General features: G+C 39.2%; 1 protein-coding gene across 2 annotated transcripts; it reads right to left on the reverse strand.

Moving 5' to 3' along the window:
• Positions 1-533: 533 nt before the first annotated feature.
• On the reverse strand, positions 534-19,199 carry STK17B (serine/threonine kinase 17b). 2 transcript variants are annotated; one of them, XM_074872752.1, is made up of 9 exons: positions 19,061-19,190; positions 16,752-16,795; positions 16,209-16,362; positions 12,267-12,479; positions 8,443-8,587; positions 8,095-8,221; positions 7,058-7,106; positions 5,474-5,653; positions 534-3,445 (listed from the first exon to the last, which is right to left on the reverse strand). In XM_074872752.1, the coding sequence occupies exons 3-9, from the start codon at positions 16,328-16,330 to the stop codon at positions 3,163-3,165; spliced, it is 1,119 nt and encodes a 372-aa protein (XP_074728853.1). In that variant the 5' UTR covers positions 16,331-16,362; positions 16,752-16,795; positions 19,061-19,190; the 3' UTR covers positions 534-3,162. The 2 variants fall into 2 exon arrangements, with proteins under 2 accessions (XP_074728853.1, XP_074728851.1); XM_074872750.1 differs by lacking the exon at positions 16,752-16,795 and having other exon boundaries at positions 19,061-19,199.
• Between the last annotated feature and the right edge of the window lie 493 nt (positions 19,200-19,692).

Genomic DNA, 19,692 nt, shown 5'->3' on the forward strand with positions numbered 1-19,692 from the left:
CCTTCTATTAAGCACAGGAGTACTGTGTCCTGTTCTGGGCTTCTCAGTACATGAGACACAGACATAGCAGAGTCCAATAAAGGGCACAAAGGTAATTAAGGAACTGGAGCAACTCTCCTATGAGGAAAGGCTGAGGTACCTGGGACTGTTCAGCCTCGAGAAGGCTCAAGGGGGACTCTTGTCAATATATATAAATATCTGAAGGGAGAGTGCAAAGAAGGTTGAGCCAGGCTGTTGTCAGTGGTGCCCAGTGAGAGGAGAAGAGCGAATGGGCACAAACTGAAACACAGGAGGTTCCATCTGAACATAAGAAAATACTTTATTTACTGTGAGGATGACTGAGCACCAGAACAGGTTGCCCAGGGAGGTAGAGTCTCCTTCTTTGGAGATCCTCAAAAGCCATCTGGACATGGTCCTGGCCAGTAAGGTCTAGGTGGCCCTGCCTGAGCAGGGGGTTTGGACAACATGGCTTCCAGAGGTCCCTTCCAACCTCAACTATTCGCTGATTCTGTGAAGAAATTAGAACACAGAAGTTTTGAAAAAAGGCAGTTTATTTTTTTTTAATATAAAAAGGTCATGAACTGCATAGAAATATGACTTCAGTCATCTTAAAATGTTACTCATCACTCATTTACACTTGGTAATTCCCAGTAATATGGCAGGAAGCAAGACAGGCTAACAATTGTCTACAATGTATGCATTTACATTCAATTGAAGTTATGCATGCACAATAATATTTTTAAATAAATCAAACACACTGATCCAAACAAAATCTGATTCAAGGCATATTTTATAAAGTACAGAAAGTCTTCAAAACTTAAGTTCCTTGGATAAGATCAATTTTCATTTATTTAAATTTAAAGATAAGTTAGCTCAAAAAGTGGTAAGAAATGTAAACATCAGATACCATGATAAAAATCTTAAGGAATAACAACTTTATGATAAAGTGCTGGCATATGCTTTCAGCTTTATTTTTCAGATGTTAAAAATAGAAATCTAATGTACAAAGACTTTCACAAGCTTCCCAGTTGTAATTTCAGTTCAGTAATATTTTTGCAGAATTTTAAAATGTAACAATTTTACAAACATTCTTTTCTACCTTTGTTACAGCTTTCTGACATTTTCTTCTTTATGTTAAGTGAACTTTAACTTCTGAGTATGCATAAAATAGTCTGTGTTTTTAATTTACCCAGTTCAAATTAGACTCCATGCTGGTGGAAAAAAAAAGTTAGATATGACTCCAAAACTGGGAAAAGCCAAGGACTTTGAGAAGTAGGGGTATAAGGTACCTGAATACAATCCAACAACCCCCTTCAAAGTGGTTTTATAATTATAATAGTATCACTGAAAAAAGTGACATGAGAATTAATACATAGAGGAGACTCAGTGTGGTTCATTTATACCTAGGCATCTGTGCTTCATACATACTGAATATATCCATTACTTCATTTCACATGAGATTAAGTCTTGGAAAACTTTCACTTCTTCTGACAAGCTGAAAGATAGTCTAACATGCCTTACACCTCATTTGACTTTTCACTTATTGACAAGTCACCCAAAATAAAGATAACAGTCCTGAATTCCCCCATGAATTATGGTGATACCTTATATTGAAATCTATTTGTAAAAATACCTCTTACTTCCTTGTGTGAAGAAAGGTAAAATACAACCTTTTACCACTCATTATGTTCACCTCTCAATCATATGTTGTTCCAAAACCTCAATTGGCCTAACTATTAACAAGTCCACAGGCACACTTGAAAAAGATCATCAGATTGTGATATTACACAAACCAAACCAAATCCAAATCAAAGACAATTAAGTCTAAGCTCCGAGGAGTGGAAAATCTCAAAAGTATTTTAAAGTGCCATTTACTTTCAAAATATTTATAAAAGTTTTAATACATTCCCTACACAAAAAAACTTCCAGCCTCAGTGTTATGATTTTTATCTTGTCAGTATTAGCTTCAAGCTGTTACAGCATCATTGGTATTTGCTCTAAGCTAAAAGTTGACATAGGCATTATTTTCTCAGAGCCTAAAAACAGGAAGTGGATGGGATAACTTAAAAAAATAACAAACCCACTGAACAAACCAAATTTAAAGGCTTAAAACAATTATTAAGTAGTTTGTCTTTAAATACTAACACACTGCAGTCCATTTCTCAGAGCAGGCATGAAGCTAAATTATTATGGATAATAATTGACAGAAATATGCACTGCACTGCTACATTAGAGGGGCATAATGGAAAGCTTTTAATTGCAGCTTCACTGGCAAAACCAGTTATTTTCAGTTTATTCAATTACTGCTTTTAACTCCTAAGAGTCTGTTTGGGGTTTTTTTGGCTGGGGGGGGGGGCGGGGCTGGGGGGGTGTTTTTGGTTTTTTCTTTTGAGATGAGGGATATTTCAGAGGTTTTATGAAAGCAAACTAACAAGTTTATCAAATATTCACATCAGCACGGGATCCTCATCCTTTTCAAATATAACTTACTGATAAAAAGCAAAGGACCACTAGCACAAGGACTGACAATCTACCCGTTTTCTATTCAAGCATCACAAAGACCCAACACAGGAAAAACAGAGTATGCATTATAATCCTTAAGTGGACCAAATCTATAAGGCAGAAACATTTCCTTAACTACTAATGATCCTAGAGAGAAAGCGGTTTTCCAAATGGCCCCAACAGATACATCATATTCCCAAAACATACCACCTTTAGCTTCCATTTAAAGCAATGAGAATGGTCACAAATAAGCCCAGTTAAGACAGCTAGATTCAGTTTCCCTGCTTAGACCAATTTCTTAAGGCTAGTCATAAAAGTGTGCACGTACTCAACCACCGTTTGGCGAAGCTTGAGTTTAAACAAACTCATTTTCAGGTTTTAGTTTGTTCACTCTGGCATCATTTTTGGACTAAAACTTGAAAGTGCAAAAATATTTAATTATATCTGCTTAAAAAAAATAATTCATTTTATTGGTGCAACAACCCCAATTTCTCAGGAGTTAAATCCATTGCCAGCAATGGATAGAAAAGGAAGCACCGGCATAAGAATCAAAGTGCATTTCCAGTATGCCAATGCTGCACGAATTGGCAAGCCATAATCTTATATTCACCACTGGAATAGATTATGCTAAATTCACTTTATAAAAGTCTATATTACACATTAACATATGAAGTCTGTCATGAAGTCTTGGGGATACTGCAATGAATCATCAAAACGGAAACGTTTGGAGACGGTACTGCTGTCCTCCGGAATGTTTTCTTTGTCTTCCTTGTTGCTACAGGTACCATTACAACTGGATTTTACATGGCGCTCTTCCGAGCATTTTGCTGTGTGTCCTGGCATCAGAGAAGAGCAACAAGTTTCTTCAGGGCTACACAAGAGTATGAACTCCCCTTGCTGCAACCACAAATGAGACAGACAGGCCTCTGCTGTGGGTCTTTCCCTTTGAAAAAGAAAAGTTGCTTAAGTTAATTTCAGAAATACTGAAAATGTAACGAAAATAGTTCTGACACATGGTAAGAAGTATTAAGCCAAATTGACACTGAAGAGTTAATATTGCTGGTTTTCCACTACTACCAGATTAGACCGTACCATAGTTAAGTATTGGCAACATGCATCTTAATTTTAGTTGACAGTTTCCCCTACTGCTGAATGTCAGAACTGGTAAGCTTTTCACTTTTCATCAGAACAAGGAACAGGTATTTCTCAACCAGTATTCATAGTCCCTTGGAACATTTTCAGCATTGTGTACACACATATATATATGTATGTGCACGTGCTTATGCTTTTGAAGTCCTATGTTTTATACAGACTATTGTAAATAGGGAGGCTAATGACTATTCAGTCATTAGGTTTTCAAGGAGGGCCAAATAACATGTCATCAACACTACCTGACATTTTGCCATGTTTTACTCTAGCAATTCATCTGGTGTAAACCCTTCCAAAATGTAGCTACTACCAAATAAACCACACACTTACAAAACTGTACCTTTGGATAACCTTGCATAGTTCTACTGCAGTTTTCATCATGTTCTGCATTGTTAAGTTCCACAGAACTTGCTGGAAATGCAACAGAGCCCACTATTTGTCCTTTACCAGAACACATGAATATTTTTTGGTCAGAGAACTGTAACTTTACAGAGTTGACTGTCTGAAGACAGATTCTTCCTCTTAAGATTCCAGAAATATACACATCAAGAATTGGAATGGGGAAAAAGAGGTTATTGAGGATATAATGAAAACAGAGATGCCCAGAGGCAAGAAAGCAAGTAGAGTAGTAACTGTGACAGAATGTCAACCATCCTGCAGGTCTACATTAACATTTATCAGAGCAGGCTCTTCATAACTGTTTCCTGCATGATACTATTGTTTTTGTGAATTATTCCAGATATTGACAAACCCTCTATGTGAGACACTAAAACAGAATGGACTGTTCAGACATGAGTTTATATGGAGTCCTTATTTCAAAATAGGCACTTCATGGATATCATCTCCCATCATCCCCTCCTATCAAAGAACCTCTTTCTTAACCAAACAACAAGGTCACCCCTGCTCGTTGCAGGCTCACCAAAGGCAACAGGGACTACTGTCTCATCAGAAATGACAATACCTTGCACTATAATTGATAATACCTGACCATGCCTGACTGAACATGACTGACTTTACTAAATATTATTCCCACATATATATCTTTTAGGGTGGTGGGGGTTTTTTGTTTGTTTTTTCTTTTTTACTACATTTGCTGGTGAAACAGTTAAAAAATATCCAGATTTAACACTATACAGCAAGTGCAGACACAGTTAATGTCTGTAACTCTCCTGCTCTCAAAGACTATCTTCTCAAAGTTCAGCTAGGAAGGCCTTCAGATTAGAGTCTGAATTTTCAAAGAATTCGAAGTTATGGAAGTGTGTCTTACAAACAAAAAGAAGTTTGTACTTTTGATTGAGAATGGGGTTTTTTTAAAAAAAACTGAACATGGCAAAACACTATATATAATTTCTCAAGAATATATGCTCAGTCAGAAGACTGCCAAGTTTTTATATAAAATGTATTAAAGTAGAAAGATACATTAAAGATAAGTCAGGAAACAAGAAAGCACTGCATCAAAAATTACATGGTCTCTCCAACTTGTGCAATAAAAGGTTAAGTTATAGACAAGAATGTCTCCTTTCTAGACTATATTTCATCAGTTTTGTTAATAATCTGTCCTCTGAAAATATAAAGAAACTCAAAATACAAAACTCAAAGCACAAGCCTGACTACAAGAATAGCCAGGCAGTGAACCAAAGATCCTTCTCATACATTATGAAAAAGCATAAACCTACACTTAAATATCCAGCTGATAATACCAACACATTGTGAACTGTCTGACTGATCATATCAGTGGTACTAAGCTCCCAAATTAACATTCACTTTTTCTACGTGCTCCACAAACATCAAAGATTCTTACCCGGAGGAGTTTGTTACTTACTCTGGATTTTTTGTGAGAAGTTTTTGAATGAAGTCTTTGGCAGGCTGTGAAACTGATGAAAATGTTTCTTCTGAATAATCCACATTAACTTGAGATATATTAAGGTAAGTTTCTTGATTATCAGCTCCCACAAATGGAGATTCTTGTGTCAGCAGCATGTATGAAATGACACCTATGTTCCTGAGGTAAGAACACAATGTGTAATCCTACTAGGATACCTAAACAGTATACCCCCCATATTTATTGTGCTGCAGATCAAACTTCCTGATGTATGCCACACTCGGAGAGTTAGAAACATCATGTGACATCTCAGTTTTATGTGATTCAAGCACTTATGCACAAGCACACACAAGGAAAGCTATGTATGTATCTCAATTAAGGGATTTTTGAAAATTGCTCACTTTCAATATACCCTTTTCTTTTCATTGAAATTGTTAGGAAAAGGAAATACATCACTTTTACACAGCCCATTCTTGGACATATGGCAATTCTGGATGATAGAACTACAAAAAGATAGACTTTCTAATTCACATGTAAATAAAAACCCATCTTTCACTACAATTCTGGATGAAGTATTGAAGGCTGAGATTTAGTCAACCTTTCTGTACAGTCAACATCCAAGTTGTTACAATATCCTCTTGCTGAGATGTTTTTCCCTAAGCATGTGAACATGAGTATCACATGTCATGTGATTTATTATAAATCTTAAGTGGTTTCTTGATGCATAATAGAAATGGTTTTGTGATCTGATAGATCAAACCTTAGTACTCGTTACAGTGTGGAAACATGCAGCTGCTGTGTTTGTCATTCTGAGTACAGCACCAATAGTTTGTTGTTACATCATCCCACAAAAGCAGGAAAATAATAAGTGGTTAAAAACCAGTCACAAACAGATTTAATTACTACTATGAGTTGGCAATTTCAAAGGAGTAATTAGATCATAGCAACTTTTAAAACTGAATTTTAATTATTTAGATGCTCAAGAGCATATGAATATTTTATGTTTTTAAGGAAACATCTGAGAGCTAGCCTTTACACTAACATAGCTCATGAAATTAATAGGCTACAAAGGAGGTATACTTAATAAAGTCGTGGATTAAAGATACTTGTCTCATTTTTTATGACTCATTCTGCAGATATTGCTCTAAAGATAAGAAGTAGAAAGGTAAAATACTTCTTATCATTTGTATAATAAAATTATTTAATGATACAAAAGTGGGGAGGGAAGAGTGTCCAAGAGCAGTTAATACCTGAGGCATGTCATCCAAGAGTAACTAACACCTGAAGTATGCTACCCAATCACTGTTATTGTTCCCTTTGAACAAATAGCTATACTCTGCATGCTCAGAAACCACCTGCATTCCCTACTAGGTGTGCAACAGACCCATATACAGTAATTTCTGTAAGCCCCGAGTTACATTCTATGAGCTCCTTCCCCTCCCAACTCTCCCTCTTTTAGTCAGTCCACCAACAGAAGAGTATTCTTGGAAGCCAGATAAAACTGCATCAGAGTCTGGATCTGGCCCCTAGATTGTTAAATGGTCATGCCTACCTCAATAAAATGAATTAACACATACAACCTACCACATATCTGTAGCTGTGGTAATAGGATCATAGTTTAAGATCTCTGGAGCTAGAGAAAGAGATGGAGCAAATTAAAACACTTTAATGTATTATTCAAGTAGCCTTGAATCATACACTACATTTCTGGCAGTTTTTTTGCCAACCATTATTGTAAGACTAAACATGCAGTTTCAATAATCAAGTTTATTATTTTCAAGCCAAAAGGGTGAAAGAAGTTATTTCTGTTTGATTAGACACAGCAATGCTTAATTGGTTCACACTAAAATAGCACTGTATAGCCTAAAGTCCCAAGATCTCTTCTAATCAGATGCATTCACGTAGAAGATTCTTCTAAGAGGTTTTCAAGTATATAGCTTTTTAAGGGAAATGCATAAAGCCTTCAGCATGTTAACACTGCAAAGCTAGATGACCAAGACAATTTTAGGGTCAGTGGCTGTTAGCCATCGAACTTTGTTGTCGCACTTTTACAAATTCACATTAAAATCACTTTTTGATAATACCTTTGACAGCGATTCTTTAAGTGATCTAAATCATTCATCCACAACAGCTAGATAGCAAGCTATTCACTACAGACTGAAGTGCTCTTAAAATTAAGTGTAGGCTAATCATTAAGGAAACCTGCCCCTCCAAGAGGGCCAAGTACTAATGGCAATCTTTCCCCTTCCAAGGAATATTTTAATCTCATGAAGTCATCATACTAAATGGCATTCCTAATTCAAAGAACATTTCTTTGTTCAAGCTAATCTTGTATTTCAACTCTAATCAAAAGAATTTAACAGCCAACATTTCTTGTTAACAGCCTGCATCACAGCAAATACTACAGCATGAAATTAGAGGTGCACTTATTGATGTTATTTGGGATTTTTTGGTGCAAATATTTGTTGACTACTCTAAAAAAAAAGAACAGTTCAAGACATGTTGCCTTGTCCAGCTGTTCTTCCTCCAGTAACGTCTGGTAAGTTGATAAGCACATTACATAAACTGTTTCTGTTTTCTCAAAACCACGCATCAGAAATTGTGAAGCAACTCTTCCATACCTAGATACTCTGTTGTTCCCATGATCTGACGCAGTTCACTAGAATTCTCAAGCTTCCGAGACATACCAAAATCTACAATTTTTACATCACCAAGAGGACTGATGCTGCTCAGCAAAATATTTTGAGGCTAGAATAGAAAAGATTTAATTCTCAATAAAATAGAAGCTGCAGAAAAAACAGTGTACTAAATCACATTTCAGTTTCTATTACGCAATACTTATTGCTAAATTTTACTTTTCAAAATTATTTGCTATACACTTTTTCTCATCTTTGCTATGTATTTAACAAATTACTTATCATAATGTTAAATTGAAGATAAAGTACTAAAAAAGTCTGCCGCAGCCTCACCTTTAAATCAAGATGCACAATATTGTTTTCATGCAAGCAGCGAAGTCCTTCAAGTATCTGTCTTATAAGTCTTACAATATCCCTTTCACCAATTCTGTCATCCAGATCTGGGACACACAAGTCAAATATTTCTCCTCCAGCAGCACTGAAACACATTCAAGAACACTTACATATTAAGCCTGAGTTTTCACACTCAAGTGAGGAAAAATTTTATATATAGTACCTATTTATATAGTATTCTCAGAGAGGCTGGGAATATCATTATTATTACTATGGTTTATTTTGGTTTTTGTTGTTTGGGTGGGGTTTGTGGTTTTTTGTTTTTTATTGGTGGAGTTTTTCAAGCATGCTCCCCTGTAAGTGAGTGTGAAGATGCCTTCAGGAAGATGAGTCCTACCATCATTCCCTAACAGAAGACAACTTTCTCTTCAAGTCAAATCTAAAATTTCTTACATTAGACCAGTTTCATAAATAATTCAAATCAAGAAAGCCCAGCAGTATTCCTATTCTCTCATTTTGAAAATAAAAATCGTAATTTTTTACATGATGCGGCTGTGGTGTAAATGTAAGAACTACAATGCAATGAACAGCGAGAGTTGCTGAAGAATATTTCTGGAGTGGGAGGAAACTGCATACTTGCCACCCAAGGTCCTGTCGTTCTGATGAAGACTAAAAATCAGGGAGGTATCAGGAAGAAAATCTAGCATGCTGATGATGATTAAATATACCATTGCCTCTTTAGTTAGTGAGCAGTATCTTCCAGAACTCTAGTAGACACAGAATATTCAGAAATACAAGGACTGTCCCTTTGAAATCTACCATTTCCACACTAACAACAAAGATGAGATTGACAAGCTTCATGTTTTCACACAGCAGCTCAAATATATCTTCCTCAGAAAAAGACTGTTTATTTACAGAAAATCCTACTATTAGTACAGCATAAAGGAAGCATGGAAATAACCGTGTTGCATGTGGTTTATTAGTTAAACTTCTACACTTTGCCACAGTGTCAGCTGTTCCCTTTCATGCTGGGTTTGAAATCATCATTCAGCCTCTTCTAACTGACTGAAGTTTCTCTCTCAAGAATAAAAGGCTGCCTTAAAACTACAGATCAGTAAGCCTGAATTTCATCATTAGCAAAATGATAGAGTCTATTAAAAAAGCTAGATAATGGACAACATGGATGAACACAGTGACTAACCTGCTGGAAGTGTGTGAGGTGTCAGCAATGCCTCCATGACAAAATGTAGATGAAGGAAAGAGCAGTGGATGTCATTAACTTTAATAAGGTTTCCAACGCTGTCTCCTACGGTATTCTTGTATCCAAGTTACCACATTATGGTCTGGATGGGTGGACACCCAGATGGGTAAAGAGCTGAACAGCTCTGCTGAGAAGGACTTGCAAGTCCTCACAGAGAGCGAGCTGAATGCAGCGAAGGTGCTCAGCAGCACCTCAGGCAGTAGTAGCAGCAGCACAGCCAGTAGGCTGAGGCAAGTGACTACCCAGCACACTAGACCACAGCTAGAATGTACCATCCTGTTTTTGGCTCCCCAGTTCAAGGAAGACGTTAACATGCAAGTTCAGCACCAACTGAGAAGGCAAGTAGAAGAGCACTAGATTGACCCTTAGCATACGTAAATGCAAGATATCTTCAGGAAAATAACCTAATAGCATCCTACACAATGCCAAACTTCGACCTGGCTCTTCCTTGGCTCCTCCTCCATAGGATCTCCCTACAGCCATTGCTGGAAATGGCAGCAGATTAGACAGACCCTGATCTGCAGGGCCTTTCTTAGTTCCTCAATGAACAAAACTAGGTAGATTTGAAAATTAGTACACCTGCCTGGTACACCTGTAAAATGAGTTAGTACAGCTGCTAGACTTCTCTCCAAATAACTGAATTCCATTACCTTCGACCCTCAGATTAGAAGAGTAACAACCTCTGTTGTGGGGCTTTTGAAGAAGTATTCACATCTTTAGTAATTCCCTCTACAAAGATGGCCTTATTAAGAACTAGCATATATTTCTCTCCTTTATTTAGAAAATGTGGGCTTTTACAAGATGATTCTTACCACTACATCTTCCAAATAACCCCTCCAATACAATCTAACAACAGCAAGGACCATATGAAGGAGGAAAAATACAGCTAAACAGGAAATGCTTATAAATTATTTTATGAGTAAGAGACTCATTTCTTGCAATTCTTTTAAAGTACTGCTTCAGAGTTCTGATAATGAGAAACGAGAAAAAAATCCCTGTGTACTCTGCTACAGAAGGAGATAATTTAAAAGCATAATCAGCCCTCTGCTTATTCCAATAGAACTAGAAACACTCACTGCAAGACTTCAGAATGCTACTACAAATTAGACCATTAACACCAATGTAGTATAAGTTGTTTCATCACAGAGCTTTAACACGCAAGACAGATAGCTGAGCTGAAACAGAAGCAGGAAGATCAGTATGGCTTTTATGTCAATTTGCAATTCTTCTTGATAAGAAGTTCAAAACTTATCTGGACTTCGTCTTCTATATTATTTATTATGTTAGCCTTATCAGAACAAGAATAGTATGTTAGGGATCATCTAGTTCCAGGAAAAAAGCTTTTTAAAAGATTATCTAGCTACATTCGTTGGAAAATTTGAAGGAATTTATCTTGGTGTTTGCAGATCACCATTAACAGCTCTTTAAACACTTTGTACCTGAAACTTAAGTCCTAAAGAGAGACCTTCTGAGTTAATTGAAACAATGCATTTTTGTTCTTTACATTCCAAACAAAAATTTACACATACAGCAAATATGATAGATAATGCAAATTGAAACTAAATTCCCAAATTAGACTTGTTTTCAGAGTTAATGAGAAGCCATAGGGACATCTAAAAAGATATGGGAATTTTGGAGGAAACAGCTCCAAAAGCCAAACAGTTTTAAAACAACAAAACCACTAAATTTAGAAGCTCAGAACTCACATAGGAATTACAAGTTTTCAGACACCAAAAAGCATCAAGCAGTGACTGAAGTTCACAGAACACAAATGTGCTCAGTTTCTCTGAAATCTGTGTACTTGGCATCAGTAACTACTTTGGGGGGGGGGGCAATGATTTAAGATGCATCAAAGCACTATGCACTTTCTATGGGATTTGAGAACATTCTCTCCAGCCAGCTTACATGAAAGATTCTTTAAGGAAAGAAAAAGTAAAAATAAAATAAAATTACACCCTAGAGTTTGTATTCAGGTTTTATATTAGTTTAGCCTGACCTGAAAATTTATCAGTTTTTTTTACAAAAAAACAACTAGCAAAAGAAATAATCTGCTCAAATTAAACAGGCAAGTTTTAATCAAAATTACCCAGAGATAGTATTTAAAGGCACAAAAAACATTTCCATTTGAAATTGAGTGAAATTGTCTATGAAACCGAGTTATGCAGTGACAAGAAAGATGACTCTCTCTTTATTGATAGTTTCTTGTAAAAAAAATCTTTCAGTCCATATTTTTCAGTTTTGAGTAGAGAACTACCATAGGTTTGGGTGTATTTTGTTTTATGCCTTATTCCATATTTGACATACTTGTGGATGTAACAAAACGTGTGTACAAAACCTAAGATTCAAATTAACAGCAACTGATCCATGTTTCGCACTTTCAAGAAAATAAATAATCCAAAAAATTCCCTAAGAGCTTATAAAGTATATTATAGTGAAATATTAGCATGATGTATATGTATATTATTGTAACTTCTTCTGGGTGTTCAGGCAATTCATGCGAAAAATTAGTATATTGACAGATTTTTAACTACAAATGTGGAACATCTGATGAAGGCATACTTACTATTCCAACACTAAGATGATTTCATTTGCTGTTTCATAAACTTCATGGAGATTAACTATGCGAGGATTAGATTTCATTAATTCCAGTACAGCAATTTCATGAAGAATCTCTGCTTTGCAGTCCTGACCTCTTCTTCTTTTCTTTAGAAATTTAGCTGCATACTCTTGGCCTGTGGATTTAGCTATACATTTTCTAACCACAGCACATCTTCCTCTACAAAATAAAAGGGAAAACATTAAGACCCAAGACATAAAAAGTACATAAATTAACATTAGAAATAAAAAGGCATGGCAAATAATTGGAAAGTAAAAAAAAAAATTATCAGGGGAATGCCATGTTTGGCCTGTTCTTACACTATTTCCTGAACATTCAGCCACTGTAGGAGAAAGGATACTAAGCTAGATGAAGCTTTGGCAAGACCCAGCACAATTCCCTTTATACAGACTAGCTAAGCTTAAATCAGGGTATCAGGTTACATGGACATTCTCACCGTAGGAGCTCAGAATCGTAGAATAACTCGGGTTGGAAGGGACTTCTGGAGGTCTCTAGCAAAACCTCCAGCTTAAAGCAGGACAGGTTTGAGATCCTACCAGGCTGCTCAGGGCATTGTTCAGGTGGCAACAGGATATTAAAAAAAACTCAACCACATTATAGCACCTACAGGATACAGTAATAAACAAAGCAAAACCCTGTAAAATGTAGAGAATAAACACTGAAAATAAAACATATTTGGATGCTGAAGTGGGGGGAAGGTCTTCAGTGCAGAAAATTCTAGTCAGAATTTCCCTCCACAAATCATGTAGTACTGCTAAAAAAACCCCAGGTATCTGCAACATCCTGACAGAAAAAAACCCGCTACTTAGCATTCTCTTTCTCAATTACAGTTAGACAAAGTGTGCTGCTTTATTTTCTAGCCAACTGTTTAGGTATGGAAACAAAAATGTATTTTGGCTAATAAATGTTTTTAAAAGAAAACCACATACTGTAGTTAAAACACCAAGCTGACCTTTTAAAAAATAAGGGGAAAAATGCAGTTTAAGCCAAGTTATAAACTCCTGAAAAAACAAAGTTTTATAATCACAAGTTTTGCGTTCCCAGAAACGCCTAGTTGCATACTTGCAAAGTGTTTCCAAACGATACAAGAAACATCATTAAAAAAAAAAAGAAACCAAACTCGAAGGGCTAAAATAAATTGTGTGAAGTTCTAAAAACAGTTATAAAACTGTGTGCAAAGAACAAGATCTACACTTATGTCTTCAAAAAAACAATGCCTTTCCATGCATGTTTTCTGTTACCACAGCATATTAAGAACAAACTTAATGAAGCAGCTCAGTACAAGCTATCTGAGCTGTGCTTTTTCAACTAAATTAGCCTCTTTAGTAAAAAAGATTATGTTGCCCTGCAGGCTTTGCCCTTCTTCTGGTACAAAAACCCAATGTCTAACAGGAACACCATAAAAAAAATAAATAAAGCATGTCTGAGGCTTTTTTGAAAAAAATCTAGACTTCAATATTTAATCAAAAAAGGTATGAGCGTCTCATGAAAAATCAGATTTCCCTTTGCAAATAACCACGCTGCATACAGTTTGTACAAATCTGACTAAATTATTAAACATGTAAAGTCGACCTTTAATCATACTGCTATCACTTATCTAGGAATAAAGTCAACAAAACAGCTAAAATAGTTTCTCTAATCATTTAACATCAATTAGTTGTAGGATTTCTGTCCTTTTTTTAAAGCACCAAATTTAAAAAGATACAAAACTCAAAAGAAAAATAAAGAGATGAATGTTATTTGCAGTCTGATACATGCACACTCTTCATTTTAGCAACTGTTAGCCTGAAATAGCCAAGTCCTTCTCCAATTGTTAAACCAGCTTATTATTGCAGAGCATTTTAAGTTACTGAGCTGAATTTTGTAATATAGCAAAGTTTAAGACACACCCCCACAGCTTACATCCTCGTTTTAACATCACATCACCCTGTCAACCACAAAAGTTTCTCTAAAATTAAAAAAGGGGAACTGGGTGAGTTTCATGAGAACAGCAATATCCTCCCTGACAGCTTCTGCACATCTTCCTTCTAGTTGCTGCAGGCCCAAGAGCTTTGAAGGGTCAGCGGTATCTCCAGACTGATGATGTAAGAATTTGCACTTGTTTATACTATATTTGTAGTGTGCCATCATTAAGACAAAATTATTACAACAAAAAATTGTTTTAGAGCAGTGGAATTTCTCCAGAAATGCAAAAAAAGTCAGATCTGAAGTGGTGCACTGAAGCAAGCAAAGTGGTTCCCGCTCCTTGTCTGCAAAGCAACTGCTTCACCATCACACTTTACAGCCCAATTTTATAAGATGAAAACCTATTTCAAGCTGTTTTCATATCCCAAGTTATAAGCCACAGAAATTCAACTACTTCAAAAGAAGCCAAGCCATCCACATACTGAGGACAAAACTACTTAACCCACTGAACATAACCTGCCTGATTCATGAGTCAGTGTCTTAAATACCAAAGGACCTAAAAGATAAGGGTGTGGGAGGAAGAAATGGGACTTGGGAAGCTTAAACAGAGAAGAACAAAAGAACCATTTACTAAGTAACCTGAAGAGGAAAAAGGAAATTGCAAGTGAAAAGAAAAGCATATTAAATCTTTTAGAGAAGCTACAAAGAATGGTGGATTTTACATCACTTAAGTGTTGTAAACACTTAAAACATTTAAAAAAATACATACACACACTGTTAGGCCAGGAGAAGTCAAAAGTATGTTTGGAAAACAAACTGCTTCTGTTTCACTGCATTCTGGCATTTATTTTGTTATGCCTGGTTTTGCATGTACAGAAAGTATTAAAGACCATATTTTGAAATCCACACAACTTTCGTTTGCTTTAGACATCTCACAGGTATGTGTAATCTGAAAACCCAGTGTTTTAAGAATACTGGAGTTCTAGAGGATGGTGCATATAAAGTGCTTCTCAAGAGCCTAGAATTCAAAATTGGAGCTGACAAAGGGGTATGAAAAGAGGAAAGTTATGGGCTGCAAGGTGCACTTTTATAAAAGTGTACCAGATAAAGCACGTGCTAGGAAAAAAACAAACAAGAGAACAATGAAGGCTAAAGAGCTTTACAAAATCACATGTAGAAGAGCATCTCTGCTGACAAAACAAGTTGCAGGTGCAAAGGATCGTTATGTAGCACAGCAAGGCACAACAACCGTGAGACTGGCCCATGCCACTTCTGTTCAAGGAGCTTGGAAACATGGCCATGGCATTATATTTGCATGGCTTTGCACCCAATTCACTAAATATTTTCAAGGTATGAATTAGCCCAGTGATTTCAAAAATGCATTAACTCAGATGTCTGAAACAATGTCATAAATACCAAGGTGGGGTTTTTTTTTCCCCCCCTTTTGTTTTAATGTTGCAAACATGAGCAAGAGAAGCAGGCTGCAAAATTACTCTGGAACATCAGGTTGTTATAAAATTTAGACTAACTGCTTGAGGGTGGGAGGGGGAAGAGAAAAAGGTCTTTGTTTTCTGGACTTTAAAAACCCTCAACCAAACCACCAGAACAACCAACTCAAAATCCCCATTCTTTGTCTTGCAGTATTACCCTATGTCATCTCTTCTTTAGTTTATGTACCTGGAATGTGATGTGTGACTAGGCAGGGGAAATGGAAGAAAAGGAACGTTAATCCCAGATCTACATGCCTATGAAAACAGCCTAAATCTCTCTGACATGGAAAAGGCTGGCAATTTATGTCTCACTGTACCTTTTCCTGGTCCCCAAAGAGCCCAGTGGATACTGCAAAGGGGGTGGGAGAGAGGCAGACTTCATTCCTCATCTACTACCATAAAAGTTCACCAGAAAAGGTCTATCACTGCACAATGAATTCTCTTGCAGCAGAAATCCCTGTCACTAAAATAAAATAAATGGGAATAATCTTACCTTCCTAGCTCTTTCGATTCAAGCATATAAAAACTGTGGAAATTGTCTGTCTTGATTTGTGTCTGCAGAGATGTGGCTAGTAAGCCAGAAAGGCTTTTATTCTCCAACTTTCTCCTCGACATAGTCAGGAACAGGTCTCTCTTCTACCAGTCACCTGTTAAATCAAAACAATTAGGAGTTTTGGAAATTCCATAATTACTGAAAACACCACATTTAATCACTGTAAAAATAAAACCTGAAAGGAATACTAATCAAGACATGTTAGGAAAATTAATTGAAAGACTTTTTTTTTTTAAATTTAATAATTTTAACATTTGAGATAAATTGAGGGTTTGTTTTCCCTGGAGCATACCCATAAGATATTAGAGATAAACTTAAGTTCCAATAAAAATGCTAATAACTACATAACTACTTAACTATTAATGATATGTACTTTTTTTTTTAGCTTTCTAAAAATAAGTTTTAACTCTTCTTTGGATTGTGGGTAAATTCCAGCAATTCCCTTAAGTTTACACTTTGAACTGGTATCCCTGGAGGACCTACCCAAAACTCCTTCCTGATTCTTGTCTACAACACAGCAAGAATAGCTAACCACGGGGAAAAAAAAAAATATTTTTTCCGGTAGGAAGATTCACATTTCTTATTAAACTCACTCACAGCTCATCTAAGTTTCATTTTAGATGAATTAATTGTCAGAAAGCAGCATGAATGGACAACATCCTCTCTGCAAATGCAGATCATTTAGAACCAAATGATGTAGTAATCGTGATTAAATTACCTTAATAAACCAGTAGAACAGCACATTAGGAAGATACACCCACCCACATTATTTCTACTACTGTTAAAAAAAAAACCCTAAAACGAAACAGTAAAAATACTGGGTTTTGGCATTCACATTTATAGGCCTGAAGCATCTCTTCAGATGAAATGCAAAAGCAAGACAGAAAAAGGTTACTGAAGGATAACATAAGTCTTAATTGATGGTTTATTTTAAGTTAAAGAGTAGGTTTACCTTTATTAGTGAAGGAAAAAAATTACAAGGCAAATTACAGTTCAGATACAGTTAACAAACTTACAAAAATACACTTTCAATTTTCAAATGACAGAAGTGTACTGTCAGAAACTTCTGGGGGAGCACTTGAACTAGTTATGACTCAAGTATAATCCAGTACCCCTCAAACACTGTTCAAATTACCAGTTCTTGGAACAAGGATATTCATATTGGAACTATTTTGATTTAAGTCATGATTCATGCTTTAGCAGGAAAAAAAATACTACAAAGTTCGACTATCTTCAAAGTAGCATTTGATAAGCATGAAATAGCTTTTTAAAAAATTATCAAGGGGTCACAGTACAATAACATACAAGTCTTTGAATCACTTTGTAACAAACATGCATTCCTTCTTCCCCAATTATATGACAGTTTATAACTTAAGAAATTTACTCAGATATCTGAAATTTTACATGACTCTCCTTAGAGCTGTATTCACTAAACACAGTTTAACAGCTAGTGTTACCTTGTTACTGCAGTACTTCAGCACAAAAAGATTTATTTCTATTAGACAACTGACCTAATTAAGTGCTTACTATCATCAAATTTATTGTGTAAGCTTTCATTTTATATCTTTATTCTTAAAGATAGATTATTAAGGATAGCTTTCACCCTATGTTGAATTAACTTTGTTTCTCTGGTAAGACACCACATCTCCTCTTTTTAGCTTGGTATCATCAAGAATAGGGAAGAACATACATTCATAGTGGGCAGAAACCCACAAACAGGCACATAGTCTATCCAGGAGAATTAGATCCAATCAGCTACGGAAAAAAAGGCACAAACTCTAATACATTATTTCCAAAGTTAAACGCGATACCCATAATGTTACACCTTGCACCCAAAGCCCTACCTAACAGACATTAGAAGTATGGGTCTCACAGACGCTTGTAAGCTTCCCATTAAAGAGAAAGCTTCCCACTAAACTATCTTTAACTGGGAAAAAAAGTCACTTCATTTAACTCTTTAAGTTAAAAAGTCACGTCCCTGCTCCGGCCGAGGGAAATGTTCAGCAGAGAAAGGCCCCGGGACGAGCAGCACCACTGCAGGGCCCGCACCTCCCTCGGTGGTGACGGGGGGCTGGCAGCCCCTGGCCCTGCCGGGGCCGGCGGAGCGGCGAGCCCCGCGGCGACCGGCAGCGTCCCCCGCCAGCCCCGGGGGTCGGCTATCCCCGCACACCGCCTCACCTCCGCCGCGCTTCAGCCCTTCGGCCACGACCTGCCCCACGCTACGGCCAACGCTCGCTGCAGGCGAGAGACAGCGAGGCAGGCGCAGCACCCGCGCTCAGCCCCGCCTGCCCTCGCTGCGCCGGCGGATCCACACCCCGCACTCCCGCCCGCCCGCTGCACACCCAGGCCGGCCTTCCCCCCGGGCCGGCCTTCTCCCGGGGCCCGAGCCCCCACCGGGGAGGCCCGAGGGATGCGAAGCGCTCCCTTCGCCTTCGCCCCCGCCCTGCCCCGCTCCCCGTGACAGCGCCAGGGGTGCTCCGCGGGGGCTGCCCGCTCCCGAGGGCGCCGACACCCGGCCGGGACGGGCCGCCGGCGTCAGGGCCAGGGCCGGGACCCGGCCCCGGGTATCCCCGGTACGCCCCCACTCTCCTCACAGGCACCCCCTGCACCTCGGGGTGCTGCCGACGGCGCTCCCCGGGGCGGCGAGACGCGCACCGGCGCGACCCGGCACCGGGCGGGGGAGGCGGCACGGCGCTCCCACCGCCCACCTCGAGCCCCGCCGGATCCGCCTGCCCGCCCTCGTCCGCGGCAGCTGAGGCGCGGAGCCGCAGCCCCCACCGGGACACTCTCACCTCTCTCCGCCGGACTCCCCGCAAGGGCCAACAGCGGCCGTAACGGCCCGCGCGCTGCAGGCCGGCCCGCGCCCGCGCCCCCGCCAACCGCCGCGCCCGCACCGCCGGCGTTTGAAAAGCGCAGCCCGGTAGATGTGGCTGCCCCGGCTGCGCCCGCCCGGCCCGCCCACTCCGGCGCAGAGAGCCAATCCGCGACAGGCGGGGCGAGCCACCTGCCCGGCGATTGGCGGGGGCGCCCGCCCACCGGGGAGCGCCCCCGCCCGGCTGCCCGCGCCCCTCGGAGCCGGCGGCGGCGGCTGAGGGCGCCGGGAGCGGCAGGTGCCGCCTGCCCGAGCCGCCGCCCTCGCCCCGCTCCTTCGTGCGAGCCGAGGGGGCGCCGCCGACGCGGCCGGGACACGGTCCTGCTCTTCCTCCTCCTGCCGCGGTGCTGGGAGCCGCGGCCTTGCCCGGCTCCGCTGAGGCGGACCGGCCGCCCACCCCACCCCCCGGCGCCCTGCGGCGGGACAGGGCCGGCCGGTTGTTTGGGAGCTGGTGGGGGACCGGAGCGGGACCGTGCGCCGCGGGCTGACGCCCCCCCCCCCCACGTCCTGGGCAGCTGCGGGCGAGCCATTTTGTTTCGCCGCCTCGCAGTG

The sequence above is a fragment of the Strix uralensis genome, chromosome 6 (assembly GCF_047716275.1).
Source record: "Strix uralensis isolate ZFMK-TIS-50842 chromosome 6, bStrUra1, whole genome shotgun sequence".
In the NCBI taxonomy this organism is placed as follows: Eukaryota; Metazoa; Chordata; class Aves; order Strigiformes; family Strigidae; genus Strix; species Strix uralensis.

Excerpts from the sequence above, each read along its gene's own strand:
- STK17B (XM_074872750.1), bottom strand. The coding sequence starts at position 16,330 with ATGTCGAGGAGAAAGTTGGAGAATAAAAGCCTTTCTGGCTTACTAGCC. Across the intron at positions 8,588-12,266 it reads ATCATCTTAGTGTTGGAATA|TGCTGCTGGAGGAGAAATAT; the intron begins GTAAGTATGCCT and ends AATGTGTTTCAG. Across the intron at positions 3,446-5,473 it reads CTTCTCACAAAAAATCCAGA|GGAAAGACCCACAGCAGAGG; the intron begins GTAAGTAACAAA and ends TCTTTTTCAAAG.